Genomic DNA, 23,443 nt, shown 5'->3' on the forward strand with positions numbered 1-23,443 from the left:
GGAACGAATAGTGATGATTTATTCCACACTTGTTCGTATGCACCTATAGAGACAAAATAAAGTCTGCCGGGTGGGGCCGTTCCTATCTAGGGTGCCGAAATCCTCGTAGATGTGAGATGTCGCAGCCGGTCTGCGGCTACCACGTTAGTCGGGTGATCAGGTAGATCAAATGCCTTTTGTTCGATGAATTACCGACAGAAAAAGGCAGGAAAAAAAAATGTAAACAGGAGTGTCCGCGCGAATATCTTGGGCCACCTGAGACAAGAGCAGTGTGAGAACAGATTGGAGGCGGGTCTGATGAGTCGTTTGAGTTTGAATTCTACAGCAAAGCAAGAGTTTTAAGAGAGCGAGTTTCATGATAATTAAGTAAAGACAGTAAAGATGGGTCAGGATTTCGGTGCTTAATCTATCCAAATCTATACATTCCCAAAATAACCCATATTCGTTTCGGTCATAGAGCGAGGTAATCCCAGCAACGTCGAAAGGGGCTTACATAGAGCTATGAATGTCCGCCTTGGTCCTCAGAAACCACTATCTTCAGCCGCGTATCTTGAGCGCCAGGTGTTAAGGCTGTAGGGCTTACGTCGGAAATTGATGGTGTCATGCTAGCATGCTGCCGATCTGGCATCAGTATCTCTGGTAAATCTCGCTGTCGTGATGCTGAAGTCTCGTAGCTGATTCCAAGGGCTTGCAGGTTAGAAGCCTCGGACGGACCTCCTCTCGATGGCCCGGTGTTAGAATGCCTCTGGCGGGTTACAACGCGTGTCGGTTGTGGAATATGCAAAGATAAATGCTTTGGTGATTCCAGCGGCGTCTTTGAGGTACCCTGGCCATTGGAAGACCCAGGTTCGATGCTCTCAACAGGACTGCTAGCCCTGGACTGAGGCTGCGGAGTGCTGTAAGCATTTTTGAATTCAGAGAGATTTCCATTTCGGAGGTCCTCGCCGGGAACTGTCGGGAAAATATTCCTCTCCTGCACCTCGAAGCCTGAATATTCGAATTTAGAGTTTGCTTTAGCAGCAAGTGCTCTGCTGGCCGTGCTGAGGGCTCGAGCCACCTTTTTTCTTCCACCTGGGTCTGCGTTTCCTTCAGATTGAGTGGTGCTGGCTCGGTTGAAAGTTGTAGTTATAGAAGGCTGAGTAGCTGTTCTCGCCGTCGGCGGCGAAGATTGCTCGTCGATACTTTGCCAGCTCCGAGATGATTCTGCGCCAGAACCGGTCTCCTCGTCCAATACGGCACATCCATCGCACCTAGGACATCTAGTTACGATGTTTTCGTTGAGTTGGTCGTCTGGTACTTGTAACTTTTTGTCTTCAGCCTCCATGTCGGCTGCAAGTAAAATATAGAGCGACCCGACCACACCAAGACCGGTACCAACAATGGGTGCCCATTGGCCTAAGACATCGTCAGTAATTTCAGTCCTCAATAACGGATAAGTGTTGACCCACTTACCGATGCTAGCTATAGGCTCCGTCTGATACCTCACGGGCGTGCTGAAGAAATTCATCTCGCCCTTGATCAGAATAAAGAGCACTGCCGCCACGAAGATCGGAACCTCAATCAACGTTAACCAACTTCGGATCCTGTCGGAAATCCACCTCATGTGGTTAGGCGTAGCGCCATTCGTGCCTTCAATTGGCGACTCATCAGGTTTCTCCTTTTCTCTATCACGACGGGAAAATTTCTCCCAGTTCTTCTCAAGGATTTTGATCCACATGGTGACCAACAATAAAATAGCTGGGATGCAGCATGCAGCCGCAAGGAGAGTGGCAGTATTGAAGGTAAGTTCGTGAGGCACTGGGATGACATTGATATTGTTGGCAGCGTCTTGTCGCAGAGGCGAGTAGGGCCCGTTTGCTACGGAGCAGACCAAGCTGCAGTTGCTGTTATATGAGAATTTGCCGGTCGCCGCCCATTCAATTGATGCCGGGTCATCGGGTGGGCAAGCCGTAGGGGCAAGGCGGATAAATTCCACGACCAGGCTGAGGAGACCGGCTAGAAGGAGGCCTGTCCACAGGAAGATGATGTCGCGACCGGGATTGTTGAAATAAGTAGTTGAGAGTCGTACGGTAGGCGGTGCGGTCAAGATACCGATGGTGCATAGTTGAAAAGCACCGTAGACATCCATGTCGACAGCTCCTAGGAAAGTTAGTCACTGTTTCCATTGACTCAGACAGCAAATTACGCCTCCCGTATGTAGATCCAACAACTCACCATTGCGATGGAGAGCAGCCAGGACAATCCCATGGATAGCCGCGACGGCAGGAAACAGTAACACAGCAGCCAGGCAAGGATTGCGAATCCATTCCTCTTTGCGAGCAAAGACACAGGCTGCTGCTAATGCATAGTAGCTGCAAGTGGTGTCAGAAATGATGAACTGCCTCCGCAGGCCCGATTGTGGGTCATACAGAACTCGGGTCCCAGGCCCATATTGCCCAGACACTGGCCAGGCGCAAACAACTTCTAAGATTTCAGCAGTCGCATTGCCGGGGATTAGCTTGGCGTTGCGATGCACAAGGATTCCTTCTAGCAGCTCGGCGGGGAAGGGAATTGCTGGCATCGCTAATCATCCGGCCTCCTGATGGTCTTGGATAAAAGTAATAAAACAGGCATATATAATTCTGACAGACGGTAATTTTATTCGTCACATAGTAGCATTTGCCTCAAATAGATGGCGACTGGGGGACTGAAAGATAAAGAAAGCCCATACCCCAGATTAACCTTGAAGAAGTGGACGTTCACCCGGCTTGAACGGCCATCAAACAAATCGCGATCCGCTTTGGGGCATAGAAGATGGTACGTCAGCAACAGCCTCATCCCGCGATTCCGCTGCCTGGGTTTGGCGGGATTGGCCATTCTTTAGACGCCATCCTTCTCAAACCAGGAGGTGCTCTCGTGCTCTTGTGCCCGGGTGATAGCCGGGCGCCCCATTACGAGACCGGGCACTTAGCGGCCCCCTTGATTGGCGAGTCTCAAGCGTAATGAAATGGTGCAGTGGCTGAGTGCATAACTTGCTCCTCCTCGGCCCGGGGAAGTCCATCCAATGAATATTGGGATTCCGGGAATAATCACGAGGGAGACGCAGAAGATAGCTTGAAGATTAGCAGAGGGTTGAACTAAAAGGGCACAAACATTGGAAATCGGTTCGGAGTAATCCGTGCGGGGTCATCTTGGCTGTCTTGGCTTTATCTCTTTGGCGTTAGTCCTCAAGTCCTATTGACTATCCTTCGCACGGGTTTTCCATTCAAAAGCCCAACCTCAAGCTAATCAATAATGGCCTAGTGAGCTCGTGCTGCGTCCCTTTTACCTGATTGCTGCACAGTCATTTGAGGCTGTTGCCAAGGTCATCTCCTCCAATCGCGTTAAACGGGGATGTGCTACACAGCCCTCACACCTCAAAGTTTCTTATCTTCATAAAGGACCGTTCCTTGATCCAGCGTACACGCAGATTAATAACACACCGCTGATGGGATTTTGCCGACAGGTCCCTCACGCGACACCCCTCAGGTTACGTTGATTTCATTCCACGGGGAACAGGATCGCAAGGATCGCAAACAGAAATCGACTGGGACAAACTTCAACTCGACACATAACGCCCGCTACAAGTCAAACGCGCGAGCCAGCGCAAGAAATGTTTCTCTGCTGAGGCCTCGAAAATTCGACTGATTTGACACCACGGACTCTCCTTGTTTAGTTGCATTCCATAAACCTGCGCCTCATGCCTTTCGACGGCCGTAGCGCAGTCAGCTGATCTTGCCCCGGCTCCTCGGAGGGGTTTTTTTCTCTATGTGCATGCGATCTTACCCCACGCTCAGTCAAACCGCACGCGACACCTATCCGCTTCACGATACTCACCGAAGTGGAGAAGAGGGTTCAAAATGGCTGAGGACCTAGATACAAGCAAAATCAAAGACTGGCGATCTATAATAACGTTGATTGTTTTTTGCGTGACCAGTGAGTCAGGACTTGTGTCGGCTACTGCATGTGGCTGAAACTGACTTTGGCCAATTAATCTCGCTGTGCAGATATCGTCGTGCTTTTTCCTTTCCACGTTCCTATTTATGTCCCACGGTGGCTATCCGACACGACCCTGTATGGCCTGAGAACCTTGCGTATAATACCCTGCCGCGAAAAGCTGCCGCGAGACCACGATAAGCCCGGCTCGTTCGTACGGCTGAACTTACCTCTTAATTTTATGACCGCGCCGTTGATAGCTGATCTGTTCCTTCTGGTGATCCTGGCCATTGGCCGACAGGAAGTTCACGATGGCACTATCGGAGCAGAAAACATCTCTCCCATTGACATCATGGCGTTCTTCCTCACACTAGCATATATTGCGATCTCGATCGATGCCTCCGGTCTGATCCGATACTTGGCCTTCAAAGTTCTCCAGAAGGGAGGTAATGTCGGCCATCGACTATTTTTCTATCTTTTCGCTTTCTTCTTTGGATTAGGCAGCTTTATTGGAAATGATCCCATCATTCTATCGGGCACGGCTTTCCTTGCCTACATGACCCGCGTGTCGAGCAATATTGTCCACCCTCGAGCTTGGATACACAGCCAATTTGCCGTTGCGAATATTGCTTCCGCCATTTTGGTTTCTTCGAATCCGACTAATCTCGTGCTTGCCGGCGCTTTCGAGATCAAGTTCATCGTCTATACGGCCAATATGATCGTGCCGGTGGTTGCAACTGCGATCGTCATTTTCCCAATCTTACTCTATATTATCTTTGCCGATACGTCTCTTATCCCGGTATCTATCAAAATGCACAAGCTGTCGGAAGAGGCTATGAGCAGGAAACCTGTCAACCCCAATATTCCCAATGCCAGAGGAAATGCCGACGAAAAGGAAGCGATCAATAATGAGCATGGCAAACAGCTTTCACTGGAGGAGATCATGAATCCTTTTTTGGATAAAGGTGGTGCCGCTTTTGGTGCTGTGATAATGGCCACTACACTCATCACTCTCCTTGCACTCAACGCAGCCAGCAATTCAGGGCAAGAGCGTCCTGTGTTCTGGGTTACTTTACCTGCTGCTTTTGTCATGTTCTGTTGGGACCTCACCTTTGGCTGGCTTCATCGCCATGAGACACGCGAAATTGCCGCCAAAGGCCGCCGGGAGGTGGAACTCGCGCGAGCAGAGCGAGAAAGGCTCAATTCTCTCCGTAATTCTCCACAGCAAGCGGCATTGGATGGAACAAAGCAGATGCAACGCCGCCAGACTGACCTCTCGTCGGAGAGTCAGGTTACTGGATACTGCGCTGAGATTGGGTTCTCCTTCGATGCCGCTGACAGTCTGGCCAGCACAAAGGTGCCCCAAGACTGTCAAACGCCCATACCAGGATCAATTCTTGTTGAAGAGGAACCTTTCCCAGGCCTAGAGCCACTGGCTGATACCATGACTACTTGTCAAGATCTGACCCTCACATCCTCTCCCAAGGCCAGGGATGAAGTACGAGCTAATGGACTCGACGAAGAGAAGCGAGGAGCCATGGTTCAAACAGAGATAGTGTCGCCACGCAACCTGGTATCATTGAGTGCTGATACCTACCGGTGGCTGCAGGAGACATTTCCAACTGTTACGGTCGTTATCTCGCACATGCCATTCCCTCTTGTTCCTTTTGCGCTATCCATGTTTGTCCTGGTGCAAGCGCTTGTGACCAAGGGATGGGTCCCTGTCTTTGCCTACGGATGGGACCACTGGGTTAACAAGACTGGGACTGTGGGTGCCGTTGGCGGAATGGGCTTTTTGTCTGTTATTCTCTGCAATGTGAGTATAAGTGAAACATTAAAACCTCGACCCAGCTAACAACTTCCCAAAGTTCGCCGGAACAAACATCGGCACAACCATCCTCCTCTCGCGTGTTATTCAAGCATGGCAAGAAATCCATCGCATCAGCGGGGTTCCCATCAGCGACCGCACTTTCTGGGCCTCGGTCTACAGTATGGCTTTAGGTGTTAATTTCGGAGCATTCAGCACGGCCTTTAGTGCATCCCTTGCTGGTTTGCTATGGCGCGACATTCTGGCCAGGAAGCATATCCGTGTGGGTAGTATCGAATTTGCCCGCGTGAATTTGCCCATTATAGCCATTGCTATGGTTGTCGGGTGCACTGTTCTCATTGGAGAGGTTTATGTCATGAGATAAACGACGCCTTATGATTCATGATGGGATGATCGTGAATGGTGAATTATATAGATTCTTGATAGATTCCGAGGATCACGAACCTTGGAATCTATAGAACGAGCTGGTACTGCAGGTGAATTCGAAATGTCAGATACCCCTCTCTACGTCGATGATGGCAGGACGGTAAGGTTTATGGCATGAAAACTTCGACATCCTCTCACTACACCAACAAATACTAGGTAAGCTAGATTTCCTTATACTCTGGGCCTTGTAAACAAGGAATGCTGGGAATTCTCAAGGTCAAGGTGATAAAGATTCAGCGACATCTATCACTGCGGGCTCTTCAATGTCGGCTGCTGAGCCTGTTCAGTCTCCCTGACCAACTTTACCACCCTCTCCGCACTTGCCCAACTTGTCTGATAACCATAACTACCATGGCCGTAACAATGAATTATTGTCTTGTTTTGGTCGTCCAATTCAATTCTGGGGCCGTCGCGTCGCATGGGCCTCAATCCTACGCCATGACGTATGATCTTAAGTCCTTCAATACCTTGGCCTGGTTTCACGATCGAAGGACATAAGTCCACAACAGTCTTCATAAATTGACTCGCAAGGTTGAAATCAGCGGTCGACTCAACATTGTCGGTTTGGAAGCATCCTCCCAGGATCGTTCCACCCCCTGTTCGTAGTGTTAGAACTAATTCTTGAGATCTTAATCATCAGGAAATTTGTCTCGTCATACTTACCAGCAGCCCTGGTCATGCAATAGCCTAGTCTTTTACCGTCCCTTCCAGAAGTAACAGCCATCATATAGCCAGGGTCGTTCTCAACGAGCACAGCCTGCCCTCTGACTGGGAAGAGTGTCGAATCCTCGACACCCTTTAGTGTTTTCGAGCCTAGGCCCGTCGCATTGACAAGAATATCCGTGATTTTCCCATTTGGATGGCACACTTCTTGAGCATCTGAAATGTTTCCCACCTTTTGGCGCCTGAATATGACGCCCCGGCGACGACACTCGGAAACTAGGTAGGGAAGATAGAGAGCCGGGTTGATGCAAGCCGTCTTGAATTTCGTCGCCGCAGCAATACCTGGAGGGAGTTCCTCTGAACGGACGACGCGACACTATCAAGTGGTGTTAGCTCTCAGGTTATCAAAAGCATGAAGGATCACTTGCATCATCTACCACCTCTTTCCACCATGGCTCTTTTCCTGGGCCAACGAACAAAGGCCCCGCCAGGCCCACATCTTCTTCTCGAGTGTAAACCACAGCTTCTAATTCTGGTCAGTTCGGTCCTTCTCAATAATGACGTAGAATCATTCACCCTGGAAGTGAACGCAGGCCTCCGGCACAGATGAGGCCAAATGTTTGAGAACTTTCCAAGTCTCCTGCTCAAGCTGCGCTTGGAGCGTGCCTTGTTCTGCCGTGCTAAACAGGCTATCAGCGGGCGACATCAAAGAGATCACGAGAGACTCACGGGAAGAAATTGGCTCCGGCCCATGGGGACGCATATCCAATGTCGTAGTCACCAGGCATGAACTCGGCAATGACCAAGACTTTGTTCCTCGCGTCTTTGCTGAGGAGCAATGCGGTCGTAAGACCGATCACTCCTGCTCTATCGTGGTTGATTAGATTTCCTGTTCAAGAACATTGCGAAGGAAGATGGTGATTACCCGATGACGGTTATCGCTCTTGACTCTGAGGATGATGACATCTTCGGTGTGAAGCTCAAGCTGCCCAGCTGTGACTTGAATTGGGTAGAGCCGCAATCAACACTCGGGGATCTAAAGGACTTGACTATTGAGATGGAATCTGTTGACACAACGAAAGTAGTCACGGGATGTGGGTTAATCACCTCCCGTTTTGCATCTGCCCAATCAGTTTTCATTTTTACAGCGAATATTACCAAATGGTGAAACCACCTGTCAGACGACCCACATTCATCTCGGCCTACCGAGGTGCGGGGAAAGACGTATTGTTTCCAATGCATGTTGAATAAAACCCCAGCTTCTTTGCACCAATGTCTCAGCCACTCCAGCTTCTCTTGATCCCTTAACCCCTTGACCTTGCGGGTTTCTAGGCACAACGTAATAAGCTTCGGCATGCACGTAGAATCGACCAAGCTCTCAAATTGCTCAATAACTATTATTTATAATCTAGAGCTTCCTTGATGCTCTCCTGAAGCATCTAATCAAACGCACCCTACAACTCTTTCTTCGACAGAAGCGTGTTAAAGCCCCTATGGAGGGTTTCCATCACCTCGATATCCATGTTGTTCTCGGCGAACATGTCGGCTAGGTCCGTGAAGTCCGGTTGCTCACCTCCTCCCGCAGCAGTCCATATTTCATGCACCATTTTGCGCAGAATTGCATTTCGGCATCGAGGATCATCCACCGCAATGGCTAAGTTTTCCGTAATGAGGGATACTCGGCAGAGGTTGGCTTCGGATCCTCCTCTTCTCTCCATACGATGTCTTGCCATTATGCCACCATAGATGTCGCGGTAGTAGGCGAGACATTCGGGAGAATCTTCCCACACACCTTCTGGTTCCACCCCATGTTCCATAGACTCCTTATATCCGTACATAGCCGGGTCCCAGTCGCGCGTGAGCCACCCGGGGTATCTCTCGTTGCCAAGAGTGCGAGGCACAGCAGCGACCCCATCCCAATCAATGATACCTTGGAGCTCGCCCTCTTCAGATACTATAAAGTTCTGGATGTCAAAGTCTGGATGTGCAAGAACGAAGGGATCCATTCTACTGGGCTCAGAGATCCAGCTGATCAGCTGGCGCAAGAGCGTCGCGAGACCCCTAGGAACCGGGTTCTGTTCGGGGTGTATGTCGAGCATGAGGGTGTAGTATTCTTTCGGGTCGCTGGATGCCGCACACTCAATATAGATTGGGTCATCGCCTGGATCTTTAAGAACAAACCATCGGTCAAGCATAGCCTTGTGATCAATTCGTCGCATAGGCCCGATATCAGATGGGTTGCCATCGCTTCCAAACAGAAGACGGCCGCCGGTTTGAAATGAAAATCTGTCCAGCTGCACCATTGCCGAGGCAATGCTTTCGAGGGCGCGAATTCGGCGTAAACGAGTGGTGTCGGGCCTGACGCCGTTCAGACGGTGTCCAAACCAGACGTTGTATAGAGGGATTCCGGAAATGAAGGTCATAATAATGTAAGGGCATCGGAGAGTGTTTTGCGTGGTCGAAGAGAAGTCCAAAACATCAGGTAGAGGGATAGTGGTCTCGCGCTTCAACAGGCGCATTGTATTCGCCTCGGAGGTCAGGGCCGAGACAGACAACTCATCCCATTTGCTTGCCGTGCCGTTAATGGGGATTTTTGCGATTCAACGAAGGCCGATATCAAAGGTCAATGGGAAGAGTACGTGGTAAGATCCGTACAAAGGCTCGCCGACTGAGGGTTTCGCATCGGTAGTTTGATAGGGTGGCTGAAGGCGCCGTAGAATGGCGCTCGCAAGCAGGGGCAACTGCTCTCTGTCAAGCGTCGAGAGAACTGCAGAAAATAATTCTGCGTTTTCATCATCCTCAGCAGCGTGCAAATAAGGCGACTGTTCGATATGCTGCGGTTGCGCCATTCTTGTTTGTAGAGCAGGGCAAGCGAGCCAGCAAAAGCTGAAGCGGGGGAACTAGACAACTTTCAATGTTGATCGTCCGGCACATGAGACAATCGGATGTTGAGCGCATGACTGTTTATGTTTCTAAAGAGGAAACAAAACAGACCTGTATAATAGCAGAATAGGGTTGAAATTGTCACAGGAACCCTACAATCACTATAGTAAAGTTTGAGGCTTAGTGGCGTCGAAGTGTGATTGGTTGATTGCGGGTGCTGCCCTAATGTTGTGGTAACGTACAGATTCACAAGCGTATCCTCTCCGAGGCGTGCTCAGCCGGCAAGGTCTGAGCACTAAATGGAAGGGGAAAGCCCAAGAAGTAGCAGAGGAAATCCACTAGGTACGGTAGGTAGCCAATGGAAAACACGGCACTGCCATTTGTGGCGTCACTACTGCATCCCTCGCAGAGCTAAAGTCCGATGGAGCGCACTTGCACCTATTCAAATAAAAAGAGCCTATCAAAAACTCCTGAACACGAACCGAGTACCAGCCACACCCCCCCCCCCTTTTCTTGAACCCCCTGAGCAAGCATAGCCCTGAGCCGTCGGTTTTCCATGCGCCTCACTCGATGGTCGTCAATCGTTATTGGTACTTATCCTTAGGAATCTGTTTAGTCTATTTATATTAACGCCGTGTACGGAGTAGCTTCTATTCCTGGAGCCGCGCCACACTACTGTGGCAGAACAGAGTGTATGCCTAGATAGCGAAGGCCTCGTGTCTTGTACGGTCCGGGGACATATAAAGTAATAATAGTGCACCCACCACATGGTGCTCATACATCTACAAAGCTTTGAAGTTCATTCAGCATATGCGATAATACGCCCCATTCTATTACAGTATACTGAATCTTGCCAATCAAATCATCATGCCTTCTAGGGAGTCCTACATCGCAGGTCCCACCTTGCCCTCTCTATCGGAGATCATCAAGCTCGAGCCAGAGAAGGAGCCATGGTGTGCTGGTTATGCCCATTCCAAAGGACGGCGCTGCCACAACCCCACAAACATGCGTGGTCGCAGCTCGGCAATGTCTCTTCTTGACAAGGGCACTAAAGACCTTCGGGCTGGTCGCCGCATCGATACGCTATTGGAAAATCTGGCCACCTACGTTCTGTGTACCATATTTCATCAAAACCAGGCTTTGGACCTTGCGTGTCGCTGGAAGAGACAAGTTAGCTCGTTCCTCGTCCCCCAAGCCACTTCACAAGTCAATTCAGCAACCTCAGAAAGACGGGTGAGACGATCATCTAGCGATGTATATTCAGACACAGCCGAAGCAAATGTGGATGAGCTATGCGATATTCTCTATCGGAAACTTCAGGACACCTTGGAAGAGCTCAGACGCCTTCAGGCCGTTCAGCATGGGCCAACTATATCTGCAAACTCTCCAGTTCCTCGCGGTGATGAGCGCGCAAGTATAGATAACAACCCCAGGACCGGCCGGAGCTCGACCATCAGAGACGGTTTGCGTATAGTCCCCAGTACCAGGGCAGTGATGAGACAGTCAGCAAGCTCTACCCACGAGTCAACAATTACCGCACCACGCTCGACACAAGTGCAAGTTGTCATTCAAGCAAGGCCAGCTTCAGTCTCAAATCAAAGAGCAGCGACCGTATCAGCAACGGCTCGTGTCTCCAGCAGTACCGACAGCCAGGAAGGCGTTGAAGCAACTTCGCAGCCCCGTAACCGAGCCATTCAGGCTACCTCCGTCACTCGCCGAGCCGTCGAAGGAGAATGTGGGATCTGTTTGTGTCATATGCAGACTTCACAGTCCCTCTTCGTCGATGAAAGTATAGAGATTGACGAGGAAGAAGATGTAGAGAATCTGGGTGAGGAAGAAGACGATGAAGACGAAGAGGATGAAGAACTAGTTTGGTGCAGGGCACGGTGTGGAGTCAACTTCCACAAAAAGTGCATCGACCAGTGGTTGGAAACATCCCACGCTTCGACATGTCCGGCGTGCAGAAGTACCTGGAGACCCTGAATACTGGGGAGTTTTAATTTACTTCATCTCGCATTTGAATACGCTTGATTTTGATTTGGTGAATGACGCCGAACTAATGAACTTTGTATTGTTTCAAGTCACTTTAATACCACAATGCAGCGGGCCTCCGCATTTCCCTCGATGTTTCTCGATGATCCTAGATGAAATTTGTTTGCAAAGGAGCGCGATCGGCCTATCAATTCATGATATCATGGAGAGAAAACCAAAACTGGGTCGGAGACGGCCATTTATCGGAGTGGGCCACGATCCAGCATCATGATCGGCTCAGGAACATCACTTCTCGGCCTTCCCGAGGTTACACCAAGTGTAATTTGATCCAGCTCCAATCGATGTTGATCGTCTAATTTAAATTCCTTCTGCTTCGGTCCACTCGGGCCGGTCATACAACGATTAATTTCCGACCGATGAGCCACATCCTTGGTGATCGTCAAGCCTTCACCCAATCAAACGAACGAACGATCCCTGCGTTTCACTTGTTCATTCCCCGTGGGGCGAGATGAAGCTCGTGATTGTAAACTGTACTGCATCCTCGGGAATAAATAAGATGTCTCAATCTCAGGGGACTTTGAGAATGTTCAACAAGTCCTGTTCATCATGTTAGCCCACAACGTCTTGACCCTTGCCCTGCTGGTGCCGGCAGTGGCCTCGTCCGTCATTCACCCTACCCGTCGTCAGTCAAGTCTCGACAGTTTTATACAGTCGGAGTCTACCGTTGCCCTTCAGGGCGTGCTCAATAACATCGGTGCCGACGGGTCGAGTGTGCCCGGTGCCTCTGCTGGTGTCGTTGTAGCATCACCATCCAAATCGAACCCCGACTGTAGGTTCTTTTCACATGCCACTCAACTCTGTGAACTAACGAGTGCTAGACTTCTATAGCTGGACACGCGATGCAGCTTTGACGATCGCCATGGTCATTGAACGCTTCATGGCAGGAGATGTGTCTTTGGAAACCGTCATCCAACAATACATTACCGCCCAGGCGAAAGTGCAGACCATCACGAGCCCATCGGGTGGTCTATCAAATGGCGCAGGCCTTGGAGAGCCCAAGTACAACGTCAACTTGACAGCCTTCACTGGTGACTGGGGACGCCCTCAACGTGATGGCCCGGCTCTACGCGCGACGGCACTCATCGCCTATGGCAACAATTTGCTCAGCACCGGCAAGCAGTCTGTCGTCAAGACAAACATTTGGCCGATCGTGCAAAACGACCTGAATTATGTTGCTCAGTACTGGAACCAGACCGGCTTCGATTTGTGGGAGGAAGTTAAGGGATCCTCGTTCTTCACAGTTGCCGCCCAGCACCGCGCCTTGGTTGAAGGGAGTGCCTTTGCCAAATCTCTGGGACAGTCGTGCGATATTTGTGACTCGCAAGCTCCGCAGGTTCTGTGCTTCCTCCAAGATTTCTGGAATGGCACATCCGTGATCTCCGATCTGGCTAACGATGGTCGCTCCGGCTTGGATGCAAACTCGGTGCTTAGCTCCATTCAGACATTCGACCCGAATTCGTCTTGCGATGACACCACTTTCCAGCCATGTTCCGCCCGTGCGCTGTCCAATCACAAATTATACGTAGATTCCTTCCGGTCAATTTATGACTTGAACAGTGGCAAAAAGTCTGGCGAGGCCGTTGCTGTTGGGCGCTACCCCGAAGATGTCTATCAGGGCGGTAACCCATGGTATTTTATGTGTCCTTCGATTATACTCATAGTATCGCTTACACTTCACTAAGGTACTTGACAACGCTTGCCGCGGCTGAACAGCTTTATGATGCTCTTTATCAGTGGAAGAAACAGGGTTCGCTTGCCATCACCCAGACGAGCCTTCCATTCTTCCAGGATCTGGACTCTTCCGCTGCTCCCGGGAACTATTCCAGCTCCTCATCGATGTATTCTTCAGTCACAAGCGCGGTCAAGAACTACGCAGATGGGTTTTACTCTATCGTCCAGCAATATACGCCGAGCAATGGGTCTCTGGCAGAGCAATTTACACGGAACAACGGCACGCCCATCTCCGCCCGTGATCTCACATGGTCCTATGCTGCTTTCCTCACTGCCGCATCTCGCAGAAGCGGTGCTGTTCCACGCAGCTGGGGTGCGTCCAAAGCCAATCAGGTGCCATCTCAGTGCCAGGGAGGCTTTGCTACTGGGACTTACGCAACCCCAACAGTTTCGTCGTGGTAATGGGAGTAGAATATTGAACAATCACCCTTCGATATAAAGAGCCCTCTTCAAGAATAAGAAGCGAGCTTTACACGAGAAATTTACTCTTATTTCAAGTGCAGGTATCTAATTCATCTCAACGTCTTGGAACCCGCAGTAAGATCTCCACAGCGGACAACAGAGTCGTAGGCTAGGTACACACGAGTCGACAGGTTCAGCCATTATACCTTCTGATCTCCTCTTCCATTCACCTTTTATGACTCTCTCACAACATATTCGCCGAATGATCTTCATCTAATGTAGCTTGAATAAATCATGCCCATCCTAAAGTCTCACATTCTGCTTACTCTGGGCGGCAAGGCAGGATCTGCATGTAATACACCGACTACGAATCTTTGGCCCCAACTTCGTTTTATCACCCTGATTTAGTGCTTAGAAGACCAAGGGTGACACTTTCAAGAGTCTCGTTCATTCATAATGGGTGAAATTTCCTTGTAAGGTTTCCCTTACGCGTCGAGTGGAGACCTTGGAAAGCCGAGGGAAGAAATGCTGTCTATTTTTGCGGTGCAGAAACACAGGTGGCCTTGAGGCGCGGGCATTGGCTCAGCCTCGATTTCGCACGCGGTAGGCTGAAGACTTGCCGGCTCAGCCCTAGGTGATCGTTTCTTAAAACAAAGTTTCGGTTCGCGATCCACTCCATGGATCAAGGCCACGCGGCTATACTCTCACCCGAAATTGTAGTAGATTACTCCGTACTTTTTGTGCCAAGAAAAGAGCCGGCCTCACTAACCATATGTGGTCATTTCCGAGGTCACGTGCCACAGGAGTCTGCCCGTCGCCCTGAATTGCGACGATATTATGTGAAATTGGATCAATGATTTGGCCCGTTTCAGATCGAATCGCCCGGTCGAGCACCTAAAATCTCGTTCTAGAGTCTCTGTTCCCCGCTCCGAGACCGGACAACTCCATCCAACTCCTCCGAAATGGTCAACTTCCCGTGGTCTACCAAGGGGGCCTGAAACTCTCGGTGACAGAGGCTTACGCGAAAAGAAAACGCGTGAAACACGGTTGCATGGAAATCGTTCACCTAGAATACTACTCCGGACTCACACCCATTATGCAGCCAAAGAACGGAGAGAGACCCCTGAGGATGGATGTGCACTAATCCATGACGGTTAGCCCTCCGTACTGCACTGTAGGGCGCAGTGGACTACTTCCGCGGGGTCCACCATTCACAGAACACGGCGCAGCCCCGTTGACTCGTTAGTCCGTCGATAGCCCGGCTCAGTCTACAGTAGATCATAGGAAGATTAGTATGGTTTTCCAATTCTTTCCACGGTGCCAATTCAGCCACATTATACCCGGGTATTCAGCGTGACTTCTCGTGTTTCTAGAAACCAACCCGAAGAATGCCTCCTAGTCGAATACGGAAATCACCTGCGTAGGAGATAAACACACAGCCACTGGCGTCATACCAGCGCAGCATTGGGCAGCGTATGTACATGTACAGTATGGTACGGAGACGGTATGAGCCCTGAATGGTTCACCCTGAGCCACCCTCCAATGAGAGCGAATGGTTCCTGAGACGGCCCCCACTTGCCAGAAATAGTCGGCGAATCGGCTAGATACGTGTTATGTTGCTCTCGTTGGGTGTTGGGATGGAATTTAGAAGACTACCATGGATAGCGCTGAACTAGAGCACCTCTAGAAGAAAGCTCCGGCTTCCCAGAAGATAAAAAAGAAGAATTACGACCAACTCGAGCAAAGGAAGAGTAAACAGCCGTTTCAAAGGAGTGGCAAATGGACCAATTATGGGTGGCCGTTGGTGGTCCCCGCTGAGTCATCGCCCGAGGACGCGCAAGCCTTGATTTCTATTCCCGAACCTGGCTTTCTCTCTCCTGTGCCACCCCCCTTCTCCATCGACCCATCCTCTTAATCGATCGACTGCCCCATCTAGACTCCTACCGTCCCTCGCTTTCTGTTTTCTTCGCATCTAATCTTTCCACGCCATTTTACACAACCTGAAATACTTAGCACACCCCCTATTATCGGGGGTCTAGGCAACCATGGCTACTCTCGCAGAACACCCTATGCATTCGACCGCTTCGCCTATGCCGAACATGCCCGGTAATTACGACCAAGACCTCGACTCCTTTATCAATTTCGACCAACTCACCTACACTTCCGCCGACGCCCGCCCTAAGGTCGCCCAGGCTAGCCTGCCCTTAGTCCCAAGCACAGAGTTCAGTGCCGGTGATGCCCGGAGTGCCAGCTTCGCGTCCAGCGGTCAATCCCCGATTGCCTTCCAGGGCCCTAGTCACCACTACGAGGACCACCGCCAGCAGACTGGTCTGCCACCGGGTGCTTTATCGATGACCTATAACCAGGTCAACCCTGTGGGCTTCAACAACGGTCCTCAAGGGTACCCCGTCAACGGCGAAATGTTCACAAGGCAAATGAAGCGCGAAGATGTCCCCTTTGACTTCAACACTGCACCAACACACAACCCATCTGAGATGGACGTCGAGTCGGACGGTATGAACAACGCCCCCTACTTCTTCGCGGCAAACCCCGGGAAGAGCCAATATGTCGACCCCAACGCTCTCGGCGGCCATGAGCTGGCTCAGGCTGGCCCGTCCACGCAGGTCGGTCGCATGTACCCCGGTATGCATCAGCAGCAGGCTGCGATGGCTGCCAAGGCTGCTCAGCAACAGAAGCAGAACGACGTGCTCCGACAGCAGCAGATGCAGCAGCGTCGCGTGGAGGAAGGCCAGAACGCTCCTAACCGGAACGCCCGTGGCAACGACCCCATCGTTGAGGAGCGGATCTCTCGTCTCCTCCAGCAGATGCGTCAGAATGCCATCGCTGCTGGCGAGGCCTCTCCCTCCCCATCCTCCATGCTTCCCCACATGGCCAAGTCCAAGAAGGACGAGGCCGACATGGATGAGGATGAGCGCCTCCTCGCCAGTGAGGAGGGCAAGAAGCTCAGCAGCAAGGAGCGGCGCCAGCTGCGGAACAAGGTGTCCGCCCGTGCTTTCCGCTCCCGTCGTAAGGGTATGACAACCTGATAGTTTCTCTTCTTTTCGTTTGCTCACATTTCCCTACAGAGTACATCGGTCAACTCGAAAGTGAAATTGCTTCCCGCACCAACGAGGCTCATGAGCTACGCCTCCAGAACCGCCAGCTGTTCGAGGAGAACGCCCGCTTGAACGACTTGGCTCGCATGCTCCTCGGCTCCCCTCACTTCGCCAACTTCCTGAATGAGATGCCCGACAACACTGTGCCGCCCCAGATTCAGGCTCAGCAACAGCCTCAACCCCAGCCTCAGCCCCAGCAAGCTGCCCCTCAACCCAACATGCAGGTCCCCAAGGAGGCCAACCGCCACCAGGAGTTCCAAATGCATCAGAACCCCCAGGCCAATATGGTTATGGTCCCCAACCAGGGCATGGACACCGCCATGATGAACAACGCTGGCTGGAACTCGGGTATTGACATGAACTATGGCAACACCTCAGTCTTTGCGGTGCTCGACGTTCCCGAGGGTCCCGCTCTCGACGCTGCGGCTCTCTCTGGAAAGTCGTCACCGAGTGTGTCCGACAGCAAGGATGAGGCACCTGTTCTCGACCGTCCCGAGAGTCAGACCCAGCAGTCCGACGTCGGTGTCGCTAACCCGGACGTCGTGATTGACGAGTCCGACCCTGCCTTTGCTCTCTTTGTCGATTCCCCTGCGCCTACTACTACTTCTTCTGATGATGTTTCCTTCGATGGCATTCAAACTGAGAAGCCGGCTTCCCACTTCGAGCTCGTCGTAGATCAAACCGCCGCCAGCCAAAATCGGTTTAACTACCTCTGCTCCAGCATCGAAGCCGCCTTTGATCGGGTGTCCTTGATCACCTCCCACCTCCAGCGATTCCCCAATTAGCGTCCTGCCTTGCTGGTTTTCTTTTTCTTTGTACATTTGTGTTTTTTCTTTTCTTTTGTCCTCGTCATAGCTTGGTGATCATACATCTCTGCCGACATTTCTGGCTACATTTCGCGGATCTCGGTTCAGATGTTTCCTGGGAGTTTCAACGGCGCCTATTTTGTTCGTATACTGTATCTTTCGGTTGGGCTTTCTGGGTGGAAATTTGGTAGCGGTTACTCGGCGTATGCGAAGGATCAGCGAAATAGGAGCTCAAAATTGAATCTATTACTACCTGAAGTCTAATCATTCCTTGTAATCTACAGCATAGTTTTAGAGATAAATCTGTTGGAATTAAATTTCACTATTCTATATGATTGCGTTGACTTAAGACTTTTGACCAGAAAGCGGGACGTGACGCAAAATCTCCCAAAAAAAAGTTCCCGCAGTTTGCGGCTCCAATCCACGAGTTATATTTTCCTCTTCAACGAGTTATATTTTCCTCTTCAACCACTTCACCTACGATCTTCTATAGATTGTCCATTCATTTTTCATCCCTGCCGCCAAGTTGGCTTCTCTGAGATCCAGCGGTACCTTGTTTACCGCGGTCTTTGGCGCCGTCACCTGGCGCGTTCACCCTCGGGCCTCAAGCTCGTCAATTCTCCTCCACGCAGGGTATCACAGCACTTCGAATCGACAGATCCCGAGGCCGCCGAACTCAGGCCTGAAGCGCGTTGCCGCCACTCGATCACCGACTCCTAATTACAAGACACGGCCAACCTCGCAGCCTGTACGCCCCCGAGCTCGAAAACCGCAACTCAAGCGCAACGCATACGTTCTTCCGAAGGAGAACCTTCTCCCATCCTCTGCAACCACTGGAGGCGAAAAATACGTTATCTGCGACCCCGCGGCCCTTCAGCGACCCGTCGACAGCTCTCCTCCAGTTCACAGAACTGGTGCCACACCCATGAAGTTCTTCTACCAGGTCGTCACGACCCCAACCGCAGACACTCCCGGCACGGTCGTCGTCCTCAACTTCCCCGACAAGCGATACTTTTTCGGTCAGATTTCGGAGGGAACACAGCGAGCGTGTACGGAACGCGGTGTCAAGCTGACCTACCTGTCGGATATCTTCATCACGGGCCGGACGGAATGGGCCAACTTGGGTGGTCTGATCGGTGTGATTTTGACACTAGCAGATGCAACAGCAAGCTCTGCAGCAGCCGTTGAGGAGGAAAACCGCAAAAGGGCAGAGCGGAGAGAGGCCTTGCGTGGTCAGGGCAAGTCGCAGAAAGAACCAGAGACTGGGCAGCATCATGTTGGGACAGGCCAGGATAGAGTTGATGTGACGGTTCATGGAGCTACGAACCTCGCGCACACTATGGCTACTGCCCGGCGGTTTGTCTTCCGGAAGGGCATGCCGGTCTATATGCGCGAGTACGATTCGCAAACCATTGCGAAGCAGATTCCGGCAGATAAAGAAGATCCTTTCGAGGAGCCTACATGGTCTGACTCGAATATCAAAGTCTGGGCGCTGCCTGTCAGGCCCGAATCATCATGCAGCCCCAAGCAGCCCTGCCAGCCGCGGGCACAGAGTCCTCGGAAGCGGAGCTTGGGCGAGTTCCAAGAGACTATGGATCAAGATGAGCTCGATCTCGACCAGCGGGCTAAAGATCAGTTGATGAGACAGTCTGTCGTGTCAGATATGTTCAACTCTTCATGGAAGATGGATGCTTTAGTCGAGACCCCATTGGCCCAGGTCAGGATGCCCGCAGCTATGTTTGTGCGCAACCCGGAGACCAAAGACATTGAGCCCTATAAGGGCCCTGCGCCGGGCGACAAGGGACCACTGCCTGACATTAAGGTGCTAGTCCGGCAGCCGTGGCCCGGTGCGATGGTGGACAAGCTGCCGCCCACTACTCCTTCGAAGGAAGCAGTCTCCTATATCATCCGCAACCAGGACGTTCGAGGAAAATTTGACCCAGCCAAGGCTCAGGCACTGAAGGTTCCTAAGGGACCATCATACGCCGCCTTGACTCGCGGAGAGAGTGTTCAGTCACAAGACGGCCAGACAATCACCCCCGATATGGTGTTAGGCCCCACGCGACTTGGCAAGGGCTTTGCCATAATGGACGTGCCTTCGCCTGATTATGTTGAAGACCTGCTCAACCGGCCAGAATGGAAGTCGCCTGCCGTGATGACCGAGCTCAAGGCCTTCGTCTGGATTCTGGGCTCTGGTGTGGGCGACCATCCCAAGCTCCGTGAGTTTGTCGCGAGCATGCCTCAATGCAAACACACTGTTTCCAGCACAGACTACTGCCCGAACTATCTGGCACTTACCAGTGCCGCAGAGTCTGCCATCCGCTTGGCTCGTCTCAAGGGCGACAGCTATTCGATTCCCGTTCATGACAATGTAACTTTGCCTCAAATCGGGCTCTCTGACAATGGTTCGAGAACGAAGAATATTTCACTGGACTATCTTCCGTTTGAACCCCTCACTCCAGGGTATGTTGTTGACATGGAACCGAACTTCAAGATCAACAAGGATGAGGCCTTGCAGCCCTTGAACACAGCAAAGACCTTGCAAAAGATTCCGCGCTCTGTTGAGCAGCGGATGGAGGTTATTCGCACGCGTATCCGCAAGCCCGAATTCCAGAAGCAATTAACAGAAGTTCGTCGGGAACTGCCTGGGGCTGAAGCTGAAATTATTGCTCTTGGCACAGGCTCATCTGCCCCGTCCAAGTACCGCAACGTCTCTGCTACATTGCTCCACGCACCTGGATATGGTTACTATCTGCTGGACTGCGGTGAGAACACCCTTGGCCAGCTTCAGCGAGTTTTCGAAACAGAAAAGCTACGTGAAGTGTTGCGGAACCTGCGTATGATTTGGATCAGCCATCTGCACGCTGATCACCACCTTGGTACTGCCTCTCTCATCAAAGCCTGGTACCACGAGAACTATGGAGCAGATTATAAACCATCATCTGAGCCTGAGACAGACATGAAGGCCATTCTCCGGGAGAAGCGCTTGTTTGTTGTCTCTGAGGAAATGATGATCGCCTGGCTGGAAGAGTATGCTGCCGTCGAAGACTTTGGCTTCGATAAGATTGTTCCTCTCACTGCACACCCTGCGCCCAATGGTCCCTCCATTAAAACTACATTTACCTACCGACACCCCCGCAGTGGTGCTGCCCCTTACGGCCGAGACACGCCCAGCCGAACTGTCCTCGACTTCAATGACCGCTCATCTCCTCTCACCGTCCCTCTAAAGGATGCCACTGGCCTGGAAGATATTCTCACCACTCGTGTGAGACACTGCAAGGGCGCTCTTGCCCTGTCCATCGTTTTCCCAGATGGGTTTAAGGTTTCTTACTCGGGCGACTGCCGCCCCTCGGACAAGTTTGCTTCCATCGGCCGCGGCTCAACCGTGCTCATTCACGAAGCCACCTTCCAAGACGACATGGTAGGCTCAGCCCTTGCCAAGCGTCATTCCACCTCCGCAGAAGCATTGGAAGTAGGCCGCCGGATGGGAGCTCGCGCCGTTCTCCTTACCCATTTCAGTCAACGGTACCAGAAGATCGCCCATGTCGATCAGCGCGCCGGGACAATCCAACATGATGAAATTACCTCGACGCGGCAAGCCAAGGCAGCCGCAGCGAGAGAGGCTGGTGATGCCGACATCCCCTTGGACGACGCCGGAGAACCAGCCTCTGAACCAGCCTCCGGTGCTCTCCTCCTAGATGACATTCGCTTCCCTTCTCCCGGTCGACCAGGTCTGCCACGCAGTGATATCCATATTCCCGGCAAGACCTCCCCCGTCGCGACTGCGATGGACTACATGCGTATCAAGGTGGGCGATCTAGCATACGCACAGGCCTATGCGCCTGCGATCGAGAAGCTGGTTGATCTCATGGAGCGCCACGCCGAGCAGCAGGCGGAAGCGGCGAAGAAGAAGCTTCAGGAAGAAGAAGAGGCTCGCAAGTCAAAGAAGAACAAGAAGTTTGCCAAGGTGCAAGCTGCTGCTGCCGTGGCCGTTGCTGCTACGGTCGTTTCTGAGCCTGATGAACCTCACAAGTCTGTATTTAGTGCCAGTGAGAGTGAGAGCGGATGGGAGACCAGTGATTATGAGGAGTAAGATACTCTGGGATTTACTGTATATAGAACCACATCTACATTGTGTACATTGATAGTTTTACTGCCATATCTTACCTAGTTTACTCAAGTGCTCGAGCTTAAAGCTCTTTCAAAGTAGTTTCACTGTACTGCGACCCGAGTCGGGAGTGGAGAAACCGGCTGAATGTTTTGATCCTAACCCGATAAATTCCTTGATTCTGCAGGTTCTCCACATAGGGAATCATCAACAAAAGCTCCAGTATTGGAAATTGGCGGGGGCAAGAAGGGATGTAACGCTGCCCGATGTCTGTGATGCGGAGTACATGCAGTGGCGGTGATGCGCATGTCTCACCTGCCACCCGTGTTATTGGCCGTGGGACAGACCCTTGGCCGGTGGCCTGACAAGCCAAGACATAGAACGCCATGTCTTAGGTCAAAGGCCTGCCGGATGTACTCCATCGGTACATCATCGATGCTACCTGTAATACGAGCAGACCTATATAAAGACCGCCAATTCCTTCCCGACAAGAGAAGAAAACAGATAATTTGAGCTTCTATTACAAAACAAAAAGCGAAATACCAACCATGAAGACCTCCCTGATCGCATTTGGTGCCCTCCTCGGCTTGGCCTCGGCCCAAAATGCCGTCGTGCATAACCACTGTGACACCACTGTGTATATACAGTCGTTCCCTTATGATGGCAGCGCCCCCGGCCCTCTCACCACCCTTTCCAAGGGGGAAACTTTCTCCGAGAAATTTAGACCATCTGGCTCGGTACGTTACTCCGCCCTATTCGGTCTGCGCAGTACTCTATATAGTAAGGGAAACTGACTGGAGATGGAATGTGCAGACCGTCAAGATCGCCAAGACAAAGACGCTGGATACCCCTCTCTTCTTTGGCTATTCGTTCTCTACTAAGCCTAAGCCGGACTACGCGTACTGTAAGTGCACCTAATCTATCTGTCAGCTAGGAATCTTTTCTTAACCGCATCCCTCTTCCAGATGAGCTGAGCACGGAATGGGGCAACCCCTTCGCGGCGGATGCCAATTCGCTCAGTCCCGGAGCCGGCTGTGAGGCCTTTGACTGTGCGGCCAATGATGCCGCCTGCTACAGCACCCCAGCTCATAAGAAGGTCTATGGGTGCCCCCAGCCAGTCACCCTGACGGCGGACCTGTGTCAGTAACTTTGTTGCCTACACTATGTAATGTGGTAGGGTTTGGGGAATATCTCTCTGTGTTCTTGTCCTTATTTCAACCTGTCGCAGCCCGTCTCAAGGATAATTATGTGTGAGAATGAGACGGGCATTTGTCGGGACACTAGTATTACTCGGAGCTTCGAGATGCCTCGGCATTGCAAGTGCACCACAACCCGTAAATATATCAATTGCAGTCAGTACCTCCAGCACTCGAGAAACCACTTCAATCCTTAAAGTAATTTATAATAATTCATAAAATGAGGTGAAATCAGTAGACTGGGAGTCGATCGCAATAGCCCCATGCCGTCAGTATGT

The 23,443-nt window shown here is 51.5% G+C and overlaps 9 protein-coding genes across 9 annotated transcripts; 6 read left to right on the plus strand and 3 right to left on the minus strand.

Moving 5' to 3' along the window:
- Positions 1-499: 499 nt before the first annotated feature.
- Positions 500-2,560, minus strand: N7498_005866 (uncharacterized protein; the record flags this gene model as incomplete). Its single annotated transcript, XM_058452928.1, has 4 exons — positions 500-1,395; positions 1,453-2,139; positions 2,215-2,351; positions 2,409-2,560. 4 exons carry the CDS (start codon positions 2,558-2,560, stop codon positions 500-502), a joined length of 1,872 nt encoding a protein of 623 aa, XP_058309466.1.
- Positions 2,561-3,878: 1,318 nt separating this feature from the next.
- On the plus strand, positions 3,879-6,146 carry N7498_005867 (putative arsenite efflux transporter ArsB-like; the record flags this gene model as incomplete). The annotated part of the gene is made up of 3 exons (XM_058452929.1): positions 3,879-3,954; positions 4,026-5,770; positions 5,823-6,146. 3 exons carry the CDS (start codon positions 3,879-3,881, stop codon positions 6,144-6,146), a joined length of 2,145 nt encoding a protein of 714 aa, XP_058309467.1.
- A 308-nt stretch (positions 6,147-6,454) lies between these two features.
- On the minus strand, positions 6,455-8,011 carry N7498_005868 (FAD-dependent oxidoreductase; the record flags this gene model as incomplete). The annotated part of the gene is made up of 6 exons (XM_058452930.1): positions 6,455-6,804; positions 6,872-7,247; positions 7,309-7,397; positions 7,448-7,551; positions 7,601-7,738; positions 7,797-8,011. The coding sequence occupies 6 exons, from the start codon at positions 8,009-8,011 to the stop codon at positions 6,455-6,457; spliced, it is 1,272 nt and encodes a 423-aa protein (XP_058309468.1).
- A 314-nt stretch (positions 8,012-8,325) lies between these two features.
- Positions 8,326-9,720, minus strand: N7498_005869 (phosphotransferase family protein; the record flags this gene model as incomplete). Its single annotated transcript, XM_058452931.1, has 2 exons — positions 8,326-9,439; positions 9,527-9,720. The coding sequence occupies 2 exons, from the start codon at positions 9,718-9,720 to the stop codon at positions 8,326-8,328; spliced, it is 1,308 nt and encodes a 435-aa protein (XP_058309469.1).
- A 901-nt stretch (positions 9,721-10,621) lies between these two features.
- Positions 10,622-11,737, plus strand: N7498_005870 (uncharacterized protein; the record flags this gene model as incomplete). The annotated part of the gene is made up of 1 exon (XM_058452932.1): positions 10,622-11,737. The coding sequence occupies one exon, from the start codon at positions 10,622-10,624 to the stop codon at positions 11,735-11,737; it is 1,116 nt and encodes a 371-aa protein (XP_058309470.1).
- Positions 11,738-12,352: 615 nt separating this feature from the next.
- N7498_005871 (glycoside hydrolase family 15 protein) lies at positions 12,353-13,939 on the plus strand (the record flags this gene model as incomplete). The annotated part of the gene is made up of 3 exons (XM_058452933.1): positions 12,353-12,575; positions 12,625-13,435; positions 13,489-13,939. The coding sequence occupies 3 exons, from the start codon at positions 12,353-12,355 to the stop codon at positions 13,937-13,939; spliced, it is 1,485 nt and encodes a 494-aa protein (XP_058309471.1).
- Positions 13,940-15,984: 2,045 nt separating this feature from the next.
- Positions 15,985-17,840, plus strand: N7498_005872 (bZIP transcription factor; the record flags this gene model as incomplete). Its single annotated transcript, XM_058452934.1, has 2 exons — positions 15,985-16,972; positions 17,026-17,840. The coding sequence occupies 2 exons, from the start codon at positions 15,985-15,987 to the stop codon at positions 17,838-17,840; spliced, it is 1,803 nt and encodes a 600-aa protein (XP_058309472.1).
- Positions 17,841-18,786: 946 nt separating this feature from the next.
- N7498_005873 (ribonuclease Z) lies at positions 18,787-21,954 on the plus strand (the record flags this gene model as incomplete). Its single annotated transcript, XM_058452935.1, has 1 exon — positions 18,787-21,954. One exon carries the CDS (start codon positions 18,787-18,789, stop codon positions 21,952-21,954), a length of 3,168 nt encoding a protein of 1,055 aa, XP_058309473.1.
- Positions 21,955-22,517: 563 nt separating this feature from the next.
- N7498_005874 (uncharacterized protein) lies at positions 22,518-23,116 on the plus strand (the record flags this gene model as incomplete). The annotated part of the gene is made up of 3 exons (XM_058452936.1): positions 22,518-22,706; positions 22,783-22,873; positions 22,935-23,116. 3 exons carry the CDS (start codon positions 22,518-22,520, stop codon positions 23,114-23,116), a joined length of 462 nt encoding a protein of 153 aa, XP_058309474.1.
- Between the last annotated feature and the right edge of the window lie 327 nt (positions 23,117-23,443).

The sequence above is a fragment of the Penicillium cinerascens genome (genome assembly GCF_028974065.1).
Source record: "Penicillium cinerascens strain IBT 15544 chromosome Unknown contig_5_segment0_segment0, whole genome shotgun sequence".
Classification (NCBI taxonomy): domain Eukaryota; kingdom Fungi; phylum Ascomycota; class Eurotiomycetes; order Eurotiales; family Aspergillaceae; genus Penicillium; species Penicillium cinerascens.